Source organism: Lingula anatina, chromosome 1 (genome assembly GCF_051362555.1).
Source record: "Lingula anatina isolate TDL-2025a chromosome 1, LinAna3.0, whole genome shotgun sequence".
Classification (NCBI taxonomy): Eukaryota; Metazoa; Brachiopoda; class Lingulata; order Lingulida; family Lingulidae; genus Lingula; species Lingula anatina.
In genome coordinates this window covers 1,622,307-1,634,351 of record NC_141767.1, presented here as the reverse complement: position 1 = coordinate 1,634,351, position 12,045 = coordinate 1,622,307, and the positions used below count along the sequence as shown (strand labels likewise).

The 12,045-nt window shown below is 38.3% G+C and overlaps 3 protein-coding genes across 4 annotated transcripts; 1 reads left to right on the top strand and 2 right to left on the bottom strand.

The window, feature by feature from the left end:
• Positions 1-247: 247 nt before the first annotated feature.
• LOC106152913 (uncharacterized) lies at positions 248-3,684 on the top strand. The gene is made up of 2 exons (XM_013526656.2): positions 248-747; positions 1,300-3,684. The coding sequence occupies exons 1-2, from the start codon at positions 325-327 to the stop codon at positions 2,728-2,730; spliced, it is 1,854 nt and encodes a 617-aa protein (XP_013382110.2). The 5' UTR covers positions 248-324; the 3' UTR covers positions 2,731-3,684.
• On the bottom strand, positions 3,498-5,766 carry LOC106154716 (uncharacterized). Of its 2 annotated transcripts, XM_086999691.1 has the most exons (3): positions 5,415-5,766; positions 4,772-5,130; positions 3,498-3,644 (listed from the first exon to the last, which is right to left on the bottom strand). In XM_086999691.1, the coding sequence occupies exons 1-3, from the start codon at positions 5,728-5,730 to the stop codon at positions 3,630-3,632; spliced, it is 690 nt and encodes a 229-aa protein (XP_086855817.1). In that variant the 5' UTR covers positions 5,731-5,766; the 3' UTR covers positions 3,498-3,629. The 2 variants fall into 2 exon arrangements, with proteins under 2 accessions (XP_086855817.1, XP_013384628.2); XM_013529174.3 differs by lacking the exon at positions 3,498-3,644 and having other exon boundaries at positions 3,671-5,130.
• Positions 5,767-6,342: 576 nt separating this feature from the next.
• Positions 6,343-11,839, bottom strand: LOC147763822 (uncharacterized). The gene is made up of 3 exons (XM_087001411.1): positions 8,186-11,839; positions 7,831-7,965; positions 6,343-7,260 (listed from the first exon to the last, which is right to left on the bottom strand). The coding sequence occupies exons 1-3, from the start codon at positions 11,153-11,155 to the stop codon at positions 6,931-6,933; spliced, it is 3,435 nt and encodes a 1,144-aa protein (XP_086857537.1). The 5' UTR covers positions 11,156-11,839; the 3' UTR covers positions 6,343-6,930.
• Positions 11,840-12,045: the final 206 nt, after the last annotated feature.

Here is a 12,045-nt window from a genome sequence, read left to right as displayed (position 1 = left end):
TATAACTGTTATTACCCATTGAACAAGATAAATGAAGTACAAGATAACTGAACTATCTTCTGACAACACGATGTTGGGTAAGTAGCATTTAGTAGGATTTCACGTTTTTAGACTGTCTTGAGTTCATATCGGTCGATCCCGCTGATCAGCTGAAGCCTCAGCTTGTATATATCCTTTTCCCTTTGGTGTCCTTGATCGTGATATGAAGTTTACTTTATTTTATTTGGTTTACCTATATTTACGCTACTATCCTTACTTTTCACTGACGTCACAACTCCGAGTGTGCTATCCCACAATGCCCCGTGAACCGCCATTTTTCTACCCATGCTATCGAGACGACACGCACGACACGCCGAGCTTTGCTGTACAAATCATCGTTTTATTGTTGAATTTTCACTTGTTGGTTGTTCATTTGTTATTTTGCTTGTTATTGTTATGGAGAAGGACACCAATCTATACAGACAGTCCTTACCGGCAGATGTGAGAGAAAGATATGATGAGAAGACAAAGGAAATTGGAGTAGACCCCTACACGGTGTCATCCAAGGATTGCAGCACAGACAAAGCTTCGTGGCCAGAGGTGAATTTAGTAGATGTTATTCACTTTCTGATATTTCAAAGATCTGCATACACTAAGGAAGAATTGCGGAATTACAAGGCATTGGAGGCCTACAAACTTTTCCAAGACGGTTGGATTAAGGACATGAGGCACATTGAAATAAATGGCTCTCACTTAATAAAGTCTAAGGTAAGAATACTCATAAGATATTTTGCATAAACACGGATTTAAATTTTTGTTTCTACATGTATTCATAAGAATAGACATTATTTCATGTATTGTATACTTTTGACCCAAATATATTAATGGGGAATACTCCATGTACAGACATGGCGAGAATACTGCAGGTCTGTATGGCTTACACTCCAAAAAATCTACAGGTCTGCCTAAAAATCTATAGAACCTCCAAAAAAGTTTATATAGTATTTTTCCATAAACCTTGCCAGTCTGGAGGACCTGCAGAACAAAATCTTATAGGTCCTGCCTGTGGCTTTTTAACAGGTCTGATCCTGTCCATCCTGCAGTTTCCCCATATCTGCATGTAGGCTGTAGACAGCATTTTGCTTAATTGCTTTCATGGTTTGTCAGCGATATGTCATAGATTTTACTTAAAGTAACGAAAGCTTCATGTGGAAAATAACAGGAAGTTACCATCGTGTGTAAAAGAAGCCCATATGTGATTTAATACCTATCCATGCGTTTATGTTAAGATGACTTATTCTTCCCTTTTTCACATTTTAGGTGCATCATTCTTTGCGCATAAGGGAGAAGCCCTTAGAGCCCTGGGTGATCATAAAAGGAGAGGGGTCCATTGAGTGTGCACATTGCACTTGCATGGCTGGTCTGGGGGAGAGCTGCAGTCATATAGCTGCCATGCTATTTGCCCTAGAAACATGGACCAGAATAAGGAAAGAGACCACTGTGACAGACGTCCCTGCCTATTGGATGGCTCCGTCTTCCAGCAACCTGAAAGACCCATTTCACCGCATCGTGGATATGGACCTCCAGTCAGCTACCAAAAAAAGAAAAACAGGGGATTTGAGGAGGAAAGAGTCCACATCAATGGATGACTTCTCTTCGCCCACAAAGAATGAAATGGACAGCTTTATTCAAGGGTATCAGTCAGATGTCAGTGATGCAAGTATATTGGCCATCAACCCTGAATTTGCCCACACTTTCAAGCCAAAAGCTCTTCTTGGGCAGTGGCCAGTGGATTTGTCTTCTTTAAAAGACACAAACTTTCACAATTCCAACATAGACGATATCCTAGCCCATACTGCAGGGATCAGTATAGCTGTAACAGAAGCAGAGGCTGCCCATGTTGAACTGCACACAAGGGACCAGTGTAAATCGACTCACTGGAGGAAATACAGACTTGGGCGTATTACTGCTTCACAATTGTATTCTGCTGTACACACAGACATAGATAAGCCATCTATGTCAGTTGTAAAGTCGGTGTGTTATCCACAATACTTCAGCAGTGCATCAACAGAGTGGGGCATCAAAAAAGAGAGGGTGGCAAGAAAAGAGTACTGCAAGGACATGGCACCATTCCATGTGGACTTCCAAGTTGAGAGATCTGGACTTCTATTAAATCCAGACTTCCCAGAGTTTGGGGCCAGTCCGGATGGGTTTGTATCGTGTAACTGCTGTGGGAAGGGTCTTTTAGAGATCAAGTGCCCTTTTACCCTGCGTGAAGCAGACAGTATTCAGATGACCTGGTTGGAAAACACAGAGGGAGGACTGAAATTAAAGAAAAACACTGCTTACTACTACCAAGTTCAAATGCAACTGTTTATGTCAAATTTGGACTATTGCGATTTTTTTGTGTGGTGCCCATATGCATCGCATTGTGAAAGAATAGTAAAAGATCAAAGTTTATGGGATATTATTTCTGTAAAAGCAAAATTATTTCATAAGCAGGTTGTCATGCCTGAATTGTTGTGTGGGTATTTTACCATGAAGCGTGTGTTGAAGGAGGTTGTGACCAATAATTGCTCTTCAAACTCTCAGGAGCCAAAGTACTGTATTTGTAATGGAAGTGACGATGGTCGCAAGATGGTAGCATGCGATAATGAGAACTGCAGCACAGTGTGGTACCATATGAGTTGTATAAAGATGAAGAGAGTCCCAAAAGGAAGGTGGTTTTGCAATAAATGTAGAAATGTGTAGCTGTGTGGAATTCTGATAATCTTGGTCCATTCTGACATGTTATTGTGCAATACTTTACATCTTTTTAACAAATGCTGTCAGTTATTGTGAAGTTATATAGATTGCTCGGGATGTGTTTTTCTATTTACCCATTTTATGGATATGATACCAGTATTCAGTTCTTGTGTGCTAGTCTTAATGTACATATTACAGTGCAGTGATGCTTCTAATTGAACTTTTTTTTTCTTGGATTCATATGTTCAGCCATTCAGTTTTTGAAGTCACCACGGCTCGGTGCTAAATATGTTAGCTGTGTGGAATTCTGATAATCTTGGTCCATTCTGACATTTTATTGTGCAATGCCTTACATCTTTTTAACATATGCTGTCAGTAATTGTAAAGTTATATAGATTGCTCGGATGTGTTTTTCTGTTAACCCATTTTATGGATGTGATACCAGTATTCAGTTCTTGTGTGCTAGTCTTAATGTACATATTACAGTGCAATGATGCTTCTAATTGAACTTTTTTTTCTTGGATTCATATGTTCAGCCATTCAGTTTTTGAAGTCACCACGGCTCGGTGCTAAATATGTTAGCTGTGTGGAATTCTGATAATCTTGGTCCATTCTGACATTTTATTGTGCAATGCCTTACATCTTTTTAACATATGATGTCAGTTATTGTAAAGTTATACAGATTGTTCGGATGTGTTTTTCTATTTACCCATTTTTTGGATGTGATACCAGTATTCAGTTCTTGTGTGCTAGTCTTAATATACCTTTTACAGTGCAATGGTGCTTCTAATTGAACCTTTTTTTTCTTGGATTCAGTTGTTCAGCCATTCAGTTTTTGCAGTCACCACGGCCCGGTGCTAAATATGTTAGCTGTGTGGAATTCTGATAATCTTGGTCCACTAGGATCAAGGAAAGTTTTTCTAAAGAAAAAAAATGAGAAAATAAATGGTTTTCAATACATATTTTTATTTCACTAAAATTGTTGTTATAGATGCATACATGCTTCAATTGTTTCCAAACACTTAGACATTCCTTCACTTCAATCAAATGGAACAACAGAGGGACATAAATTTGTGAGACAACAACATACTTGAACAATTTTGTCAATTGTAGGTACCTCTTCTCCACTTTTCAACTTCAGAAACTCCAAGGGTACAACACTGTCAAAAATCCTAAATTTCCTACAAAGTAGTCCAATAACCCGCTCTACATGAATACGTACATTTGCAATTTTTCTCGTCTGTTCTACTTCCATTGGATGTAATTGAGACTTCCCTCGTGTAAAACTAGGTATTGCCAATTTCGCTTGGTAAAAATTGACAGATTCTTCAATGGAAAAACCACGATCTACCATGACAATATCACCAGGTAACAGATTGTCTAGAAGTCCAGACTCTTCTGTGATGTGTTTATCTGAGGTCCTACCGCCCCAACCTTCAGAAATAAAAGTTATTGTACCTTGTGGGGCTATCCCTATCAGATATTTAACTGTATGACGATGCTTGTAATTAGAGTATGTATACACCTTGTTAAGAGAACCACTTGGTTTTTCTATGTTGAGTTCGAAACAATCAAGAATAACAACAACCTTATCACCAAATTCTTTTCTGAATGTCATCGGCATTGATACTCTGACATGCTCCCTTTCTGGCCAGTGGACCAAGAAACTCAGTCTTTTGTAAAGAATGTTCAGTGTGGCATGAAATATTCTATGAATAGTGGCAACTGACACATTTAACTGAACTGACATGTCTTGAAAAGCATAATCCATTCTTAATTTTATAAGACATAACATGAATTGGTTTTCTTTGGTCAGGTTTTTTGAGCCATTGCTCATTTGTGCTTCTATGAAATTAAACACTCGTTTCAAACCCCCTAAATTAGGCAATCCAGTATAAAAAGAAACTTTGTCTGGATCTTTTTCATACCCTTCAAAACTGTAGAGATCTTGCCGTGTGAATGGCACTTTGCAGTTGGAATCTGCAAGTCTAGCTTTATTGTCATTTTCAATATTTTCAATATCATTAACTGTTAATTCAGTTTGTACCTCTTTACTTGTACCAGTAGTACTATCTTTGGATTCCTGTACTTCATAGTTTGTGTCTTGAATCTCTAGCTCTATGTCTAAATCACTGTCAAGAGATGATTGTTCACAACTATTGCCATCACTTGTACTCCTGTCTTGAAGTTGAGTTTGTTCATTCACTTGAAGGTCTGATTCAAGCCTTGGCGTTTTGAGGTTCAAAAGTGAAGTTATTGCATCTGCACGTTTCCTCTTTTCCCCACGCTGACTGGCACGCCTGTATCTACTGGTGGCTGCTGATTCTGAAATGCAGGCTGAATGCCCTAGGCATAATGTTGGAAGCCAGGACGGACTGGTCCTGTCATGTAGGTAGGCCTTGATACCTAGAAAATTTAGACATGGCAATGATAAAAACAATCCAACATGAGAATGAGAATTATATTGCATTTGTAAAAACATGTAAATGTGCTGAAATTGTACATCAAAAAAGAATTTTGTGTCCGAAATTGTCTGAGATACACAGGATACAGGGAGCATATAAGACAGACAAAGACTCCACCGAGTAACAGGTACGTGTAGTTGCCATTTGTGACTCAAAGATCCGTCCTTCACAAAAACCTTATTCTCTGACATTTATATGATACCAACAAGTAACATATATACATACCGCCTACAAAGTGTTTCGAACAAACAAGGGTTCGATCCCACTTTTCCTCCGAGGTAATATCTTTCCTGTTTATTGCTGCTTTCCATAACCGCCGTCTTTCTTCAGATAACTTTTGCGTCTCCTCGCCTTGACCTCTAATGATTGTTGGTACTTTATGAAAACTGATACCTTTCTGTGAGGACGGTTTATTTGAACATCCAACCACTCCACATATCGGCATGACTGTGCTGTGTGTACGTGATAAAAAGTGAAAAAACTCAGCACGATAGTATCTCCCGCCTGGTGTAGGAAAATGGCGGACACCCAATGTTCGCATAAAATGATGACGTCATGTGAAAAGTAAGGATTCCCCGTCGTTCATTCCCTCCAGCATGGCCGCGGGACTAGTGTTACGGAGCAAATATGACGTCACTGTAATCGGTTAATATGTACAAGATTGTTTTAAGTCACTTCATTTTTCTTTAAACACTGAGGGAAACGTTGCTGGAGCTGCACGTATGTGCGAACGTTTCAGCTAGAAACAGGTCCCCGGGTCGGTAAATACTGGGGTCTTGTAGAGGCAGTAAGGGGACAGGGTCTAATAGTTTTATTTCATTTTGGCCTCTGCACGTGCATTGGCTATGGTACAATAGGCAGGTATAAAAAATAGGACCCCTGTTTTCTACCTGAATCATACACGTACAGACCTGTTCCAGACTATTTTTAAGTATTGGCTAGTGCCACTAAATAATTTTCATAAGTAAAATCACACAAACACAGTTTTATATGGTCAGAAACAATATATAATAAATTATCATGCTTCGGTGAGCGGAGGGGTGGATGGGTGAAAATATGCCCTTTTAGACATTGTTAGCCGAAAAAGAACTGATCATATCCTGCAAAACACATTGCTAATGGAGTTATAAATAACAGTTAAACAATCATTGCAACCTCAGCATCATCATGTTCTGGTGAATATAACAGTCAGGTAAACAAGTAACGCATATAGCTCATCTGTATATTACTGGAATCTGCTCAGTTCAGGTGAGCGATTACAGTTTTTTATCAAAGGATTAAAATGTCAAAATTAAAACTGTTCTAATGATTACATATCGCAATATGGTTGCTCTAATTATTGCACAATGCACAGTTTAAAACATTTTACATCTAAGAGACCTACTTTCACCAAGTTTTGATTATTTAAAACACCCCTTTCCATAGTGAAATAACAGTAATAAAGCTACACACCCATCTGAAATAATATCACTGATGTTAGCATCGGAAGTAAACCTTGTTTTGATAATTTTACAAAGGTTGTTTTCATAAATTTATTCAAGATCGATGAAGACCGATATACAACGTGTCATTCAGGTCAGTTCTTTATCGTTTCCTTTTAAGCTATCAATCTATCACAAATATATATGCATCTTCTTCACTTCGAGTCAAAGGAATTTAACATCCATTGAATATTTATTTTGGTATTGAAACCAGTTGATAATATCAGAATATTTTTCCTTTGAAAAAGGCGTTTTTCTTCTCAGATATTATCAGTCGTTCTCACCGCCCTGTCATCTGTAGTTTCCGGGGATGACTCCAACAGATCAGCAAGATGTGGCTGCTTTTCACGCAGAATGGTGCACAAGTGACGCATAGGCTCCTTTTCTGGAGAACATTTTCGCAGTCTTTTCCGCAATTCATGGCACCTGCTTTTCCTTTCAAGTGTATTCAGAATAACATCCATATCATCTTCATCCAAAACCTTCTTTGCAAAAAGGTAGGACAAGAGAGGTTTAGGTTCGAGGTCTTGTTCAATTTCTGTCCAGTTTTCTCTGAGCTTTTCGAATTGTCTTTCAGTTTCCTGGGGTTTCTAAAATAAAATAAACATTGTACAAACAAATGAAGAGCTCTGTGGCATCAGACAAACATGTTTTGTATAGCAATCACCTCATCTCCCTGTTAAAATGTTCACCTACTGGAATTAGAAGTGTCTGTAATATTCACAGTCCCACATATTGTGCCACATGTCGGATTTACACCTTATTGCAATACAGGGTACATGGATTATGAATACAGGAAGCAAACGAATGTTTTTCAAATGTTGCTTCAATCAAAGAAAAAAACAATTTCAATAATTCTTTTTTAAATATAATTTGTATTTTATTGTAAAGATGTTGTATCTTGCATTACAACTGTAAAGTGTAACGAACTGAATGACGCTCTCTCTTCCCCACTCTCTCAGTGCCATTAAATTACGATTTAAAGAACTTATACAAATACATGTGTTGGCTTTAAATTCGTCAAGCTTGACTTTAACACTGGCCATCATACATATATTTAGGTCTATGGTCATTGCCCTTCATCGAAATGTGCTGTTCGCAAGATCGACAAAAAACAAAGGAAAATTTACCTTATTGAATTGCAAACGATAATTGCTTACCTTGCCAGAGTACAGGTAGATTTTCATCCTTGGGGCAGCGCCACATTTACAAACAGCAGATAATCCCTTGGGAATATTATCAAATAACTCGAACCCAGATTTGTTGTCTCCCAGATGGTACATGTGAACGTGACCCTACAGATAGAACAACCTTAGCCTAATGTATATGCACATTTGTTTTTATACAACTTTATCTATTGTTACCCTAACCTGACCAAGGTAAATTTTAGATGCGATTGATATTTAATCTATAACTTCGTCAACGACACTTTCTCGCTTTTTCACAGCTAAACATTTGATTTCTTGATTCGATAATATATATATGAATATTTATTTCAGTTATAAACTTGCTCACCTCTTCCCCCCACAAACAAGTGTGTTCGTCTTGTAGGTGACAGACTAGTCCCACGGAATATTTCTGCCCAGGGAAAGATGTATTGCATATATGATCCAATTGTTTATGAAGATTCGCAAATACCTCGAAAGTTTGCTGTTCTATGGCACCTGCTGGTAATTTAGGGTCTGTACGTGTAGTAAATTTAATCACGTTCTGTGAAATAACTGATTTCATCTCAAGTTTGTACTTGAAATCCGTGGATGGTTCTGCAAATACAGCAAAATCAGAGTACACAGTTTGCCGAAACTTTTTTTCTGTGAAATTTATGTCACCGCTCATTTTTAGCAGGGTAGAAGTAAGTCTCCAGAAAATTGGCTTTGGTTCTAATTCGTCAAAGTCAAAACCAAACACAATTTCTTTTTCTGGTAGATGTTTCCAAAGGTCATCTCTGTCTTTTTGCGTAGCGTCTATCAACTTAAATGGGACAAGATAGTACGGTCTGCCGGGGACCTTTACAATTAAGTGATTTTCTTCGAGATGTTTTTCACAAATGTCTTTTAAATGTTTCTTTTCTTGGGGTTTTATCGATTGGCACTCAGAAAGAAAATTGATTTTGTGCTCTATCGCTTCATCCACGGTACTTTCATTTAAGATACCATTCTTTTTTTTGTCTCTCTTTATCATATTTAGAATTTCCAAAAATAACTCCACAAACCATGACTGCCCATGACGCAAGACAACAGATCTGGTTTGACAATCGCCACTATCATCGTCGCAACAATGGATATCCCCCCTCTCATTGAAGTATTTAAGAAAATGTTCAAATTCATTATCGTCTTTAACGACGTTTTCCTTCATGACCGCTTCTTTCAATGCCGAGAGCGTTATTATTGGAGGCAACATTGGCATGATTTTCGAAAATTTTAGAAATTTGATCTCAGTTTTTTGTCTTTTTGAAACTTCAGCAACTTGCTTCCTGAGATGTTTTCCCTCTTCGTCCCTATTACACCGTACCGAATTCTCCACTTCAAATACCAGAGTATCCCCATTCCAAGAAATATATTTATCGATACCCTCTCTTTCAAAATAACTTGTCAGTTCCTGAGAAATCGTTTGTCTGACCTCCTTATCAACACTGTCTCTGTGTGTCCCAACAATGAAGATAGGTCTGTCATTTTTATTATTTTTGTCATCAGGCAAACATATATGGACCAACACGCAGTTTAACCAATAGCGAAGCTTTCTGAATTGCATACGCAGTTCGTTGCTGTCTTGAAGTCCTTTGGCTTCTTCGAAGTTAAAAACAATGATGTAAACAGCGTCCTTTGGTATGAATAAATGGTGCAAATAATGGTATTCTTCTTGGCCTCCACAGTCAATTAACACAAACTTTTTACGCATGCCTGGCATTCCATTCTCGTGTTTTGCTTTTGCCAGTCTTATTTTGGTTAAATCAATACCCGTTGTCATTGCTTGTTTCACCTGCCAAAAGCCCCACATCTCGAATGCAGCAACAATACCAACAGACAACAACTGATCTAAAATAAATTCTCCAGGAAGAATAGCGACCTTCCAGTTCATAAAATAGACCATTCCGACACCTAGAATAAAGCCCAGTGCCCTTCGTATATAGAAAGGCAAATCGTACACTTTTGCAAGAGACCGTCCAATGAGCATCATTGACGTGTATTCTAACATAGCACCGCTAAAACAAGCCAAGAAGATTATCATATAATGATGGACAAACTTTTCCATATACCATAAAATGAGACAATATAAAGCATAAGAACACGCCATTATTGCTATAATGTAAACGGGCAACCCCATATGAAACCGACTAAGCATAAGGTTTGGTGACGCGTATTTGCATACGAGGACGCCAATAGTAGCCCCTGTCCATGTTAAAATGGCAAGTATCACTCGCTCGTGGTTGTACATATTTAAATACTTTTCTTGTGTATAAATCTGAAAAAAGAGGGCAATTGCGATATTTGAAACAATGACTTGGGACCAAACTTTAATTAAAATCTCCTTAATGTTTCGTTTCTCGTGGTATAATTTGGCATGAAACGCATACCATGAAAACAATGTAAGGCTGACAATCAAAAACACAGTTAACGCATGTTTGAAGTCATGGACCCATTCATACAGCATATTCGAAATAATTGAGAAAAAGTTAAGAATACTACCTTGACTTTTGAGGCAGACAAAGCTGAAAACCAATGAGGTTCCTGCCCTACACCCAAATCCTAACACAAACCCTATCACCAACCCACAACAAAGAATACCAAGTTGGAATTCTAATAATAAGTCTGGGTTGTCTATTCTATGCTGCATATTGGTGCCAGCGTATAGGATTTCGATACAGGCATACCTGTAAAATATACTGAGAGCTGTACCTTCGCCATATCTGATACCCATAGGCAGGTTGCCAGAAAACCAAAGAGTAGAGAAGAGGCACCCCATGATTTTCAAAGAACACAACCCAATGGGAGAGAAAGCAAAAGCAACACATATGCATAGCAATCCAAATACAAGTTTGACATGTTGATCAAACGATGATCCGTGATCATCTGCTTGGGGAACAGAATAGTCAGTCATTTGCACTGTAGCGTAGCTAGCTGCATATTGCTGTTCGTTTTCAGGTTCCTTCACATCTTCCCAAGATTCCGTTACGGCAGCAGTTTCCACGTGATGCTTTTCATTTCCTCGAGTACTATTGTGACTTTTTACGAAATCTTTTCCTCTGAAATAGCGTTGTAGGGATGTCTTACCTACACCAGAATCTCCCAGGAATAATATTATACTGGTTTCCAAATAAATTTGCCCCTCTTGCATACTCGTTTCATATTTGTGACGCAGATCAGCACTTGCCCCAATGATCCTCCTGCTTAACGTCCCAGTCTTTGCACCCCATGTTCTGAACAAGTCGACTTGCTGTACTTCTTTTTCGTTTTCCATTCTGGTGTTGATCAAATATTGGTACATAGATGCACATGACTACGGAATTGTGAAGCTGTCAAACGTGAACCAAACGATTAATGTAACTTGATTTTCGTAATATGTTTAGTTTGAAGACATAAAATAAAACAATGTTTAACTTTTACAAAAATATAGTTCTTTCCTGGACGGTTGTCGTAGAACCGCGTTTTTTTCCCACAACAACGACGACTGTTTGCTAAAAAATTGATTTTTATGACCTGTGGGGTTGTTTTAACCAGTCTGATAAAACGACGAGGCATTCAATAGTTGTCATATGTACATTTTTGTGAATCCAGCAAATATTGGGATAAGTTTAAAAAACAATAGTCTTAAACAGTTCCGTTTATTACTGGCAATTCTTCCTACCATACCACAAGACGTGTCTGTTTCATCCACTGTTTTAGCTATCCTGATCTGAATGCAAAGATCCATTACTGACCTCAGCTGTTTGTTTAAATGGCGACTTGTCCTCGAATATTGTTGATGAAGACGTGAACTTTAAATGAACAGTATTAAATGACAGCGATGTTTTGGCTATCGCTCTCGTTATTTAGGCGGCTTGAAAATCTGGATCAATGTTGCTAACTTTCTGAAAAAGAATAACACTTTCCAGTCTAATGTGGGACGCCATTTTTCTGTTTACGCTTCCTACCTGTTCAAATGTGATTCACAACACTGTAACTGGGTCGTGCAAACAGTTTTCCTATTCACACTGCCACAAAGACCTGTGGCAGAAAACGTGGATATACTACACCGCTAAAAGATGTGTTTTCTTAATTGTCCTGGTGAGAATTGACTAGGGCTATGTAGGAGTTTGTTGGAGGGAACTGCTTTTTAGATGTTTTCATTTCATTTTTTGGTCTCTGTGTAGCGGCCTTTCGGCGGTGGGACTGAAT

Coding starts and splice junctions, on each gene's coding strand:
- LOC147763822 (XM_087001411.1), bottom strand. CDS start 11,155: ATGTACCAATATTTGATCAACACCAGAATGGAAAACGAAAAAGAAGTA. Junction 7,966..8,185: donor CTTGTTTGTGGGGGGAAGAG/GTGAGCAAGTTT, acceptor TTCTATCTGTAG/GGTCACGTTCACATGTACCA. Junction 7,261..7,830: donor TCTACCTGTACTCTGGCAAG/GTAAGCAATTAT, acceptor ATTTTATTTTAG/AAACCCCAGGAAACTGAAAG.
- LOC106152913 (XM_013526656.2), top strand. CDS start 325: ATGCTATCGAGACGACACGCACGACACGCCGAGCTTTGCTGTACAAAT. Junction 748..1,299: donor CTCACTTAATAAAGTCTAAG/GTAAGAATACTC, acceptor TTCACATTTTAG/GTGCATCATTCTTTGCGCAT.
- LOC106154716 (XM_013529174.3), bottom strand. CDS start 5,730: ATGCGAACATTGGGTGTCCGCCATTTTCCTACACCAGGCGGGAGATAC. Junction 5,131..5,414: donor TTCGAAACACTTTGTAGGCG/GTATGTATATAT, acceptor TAAATTTTCTAG/GTATCAAGGCCTACCTACAT.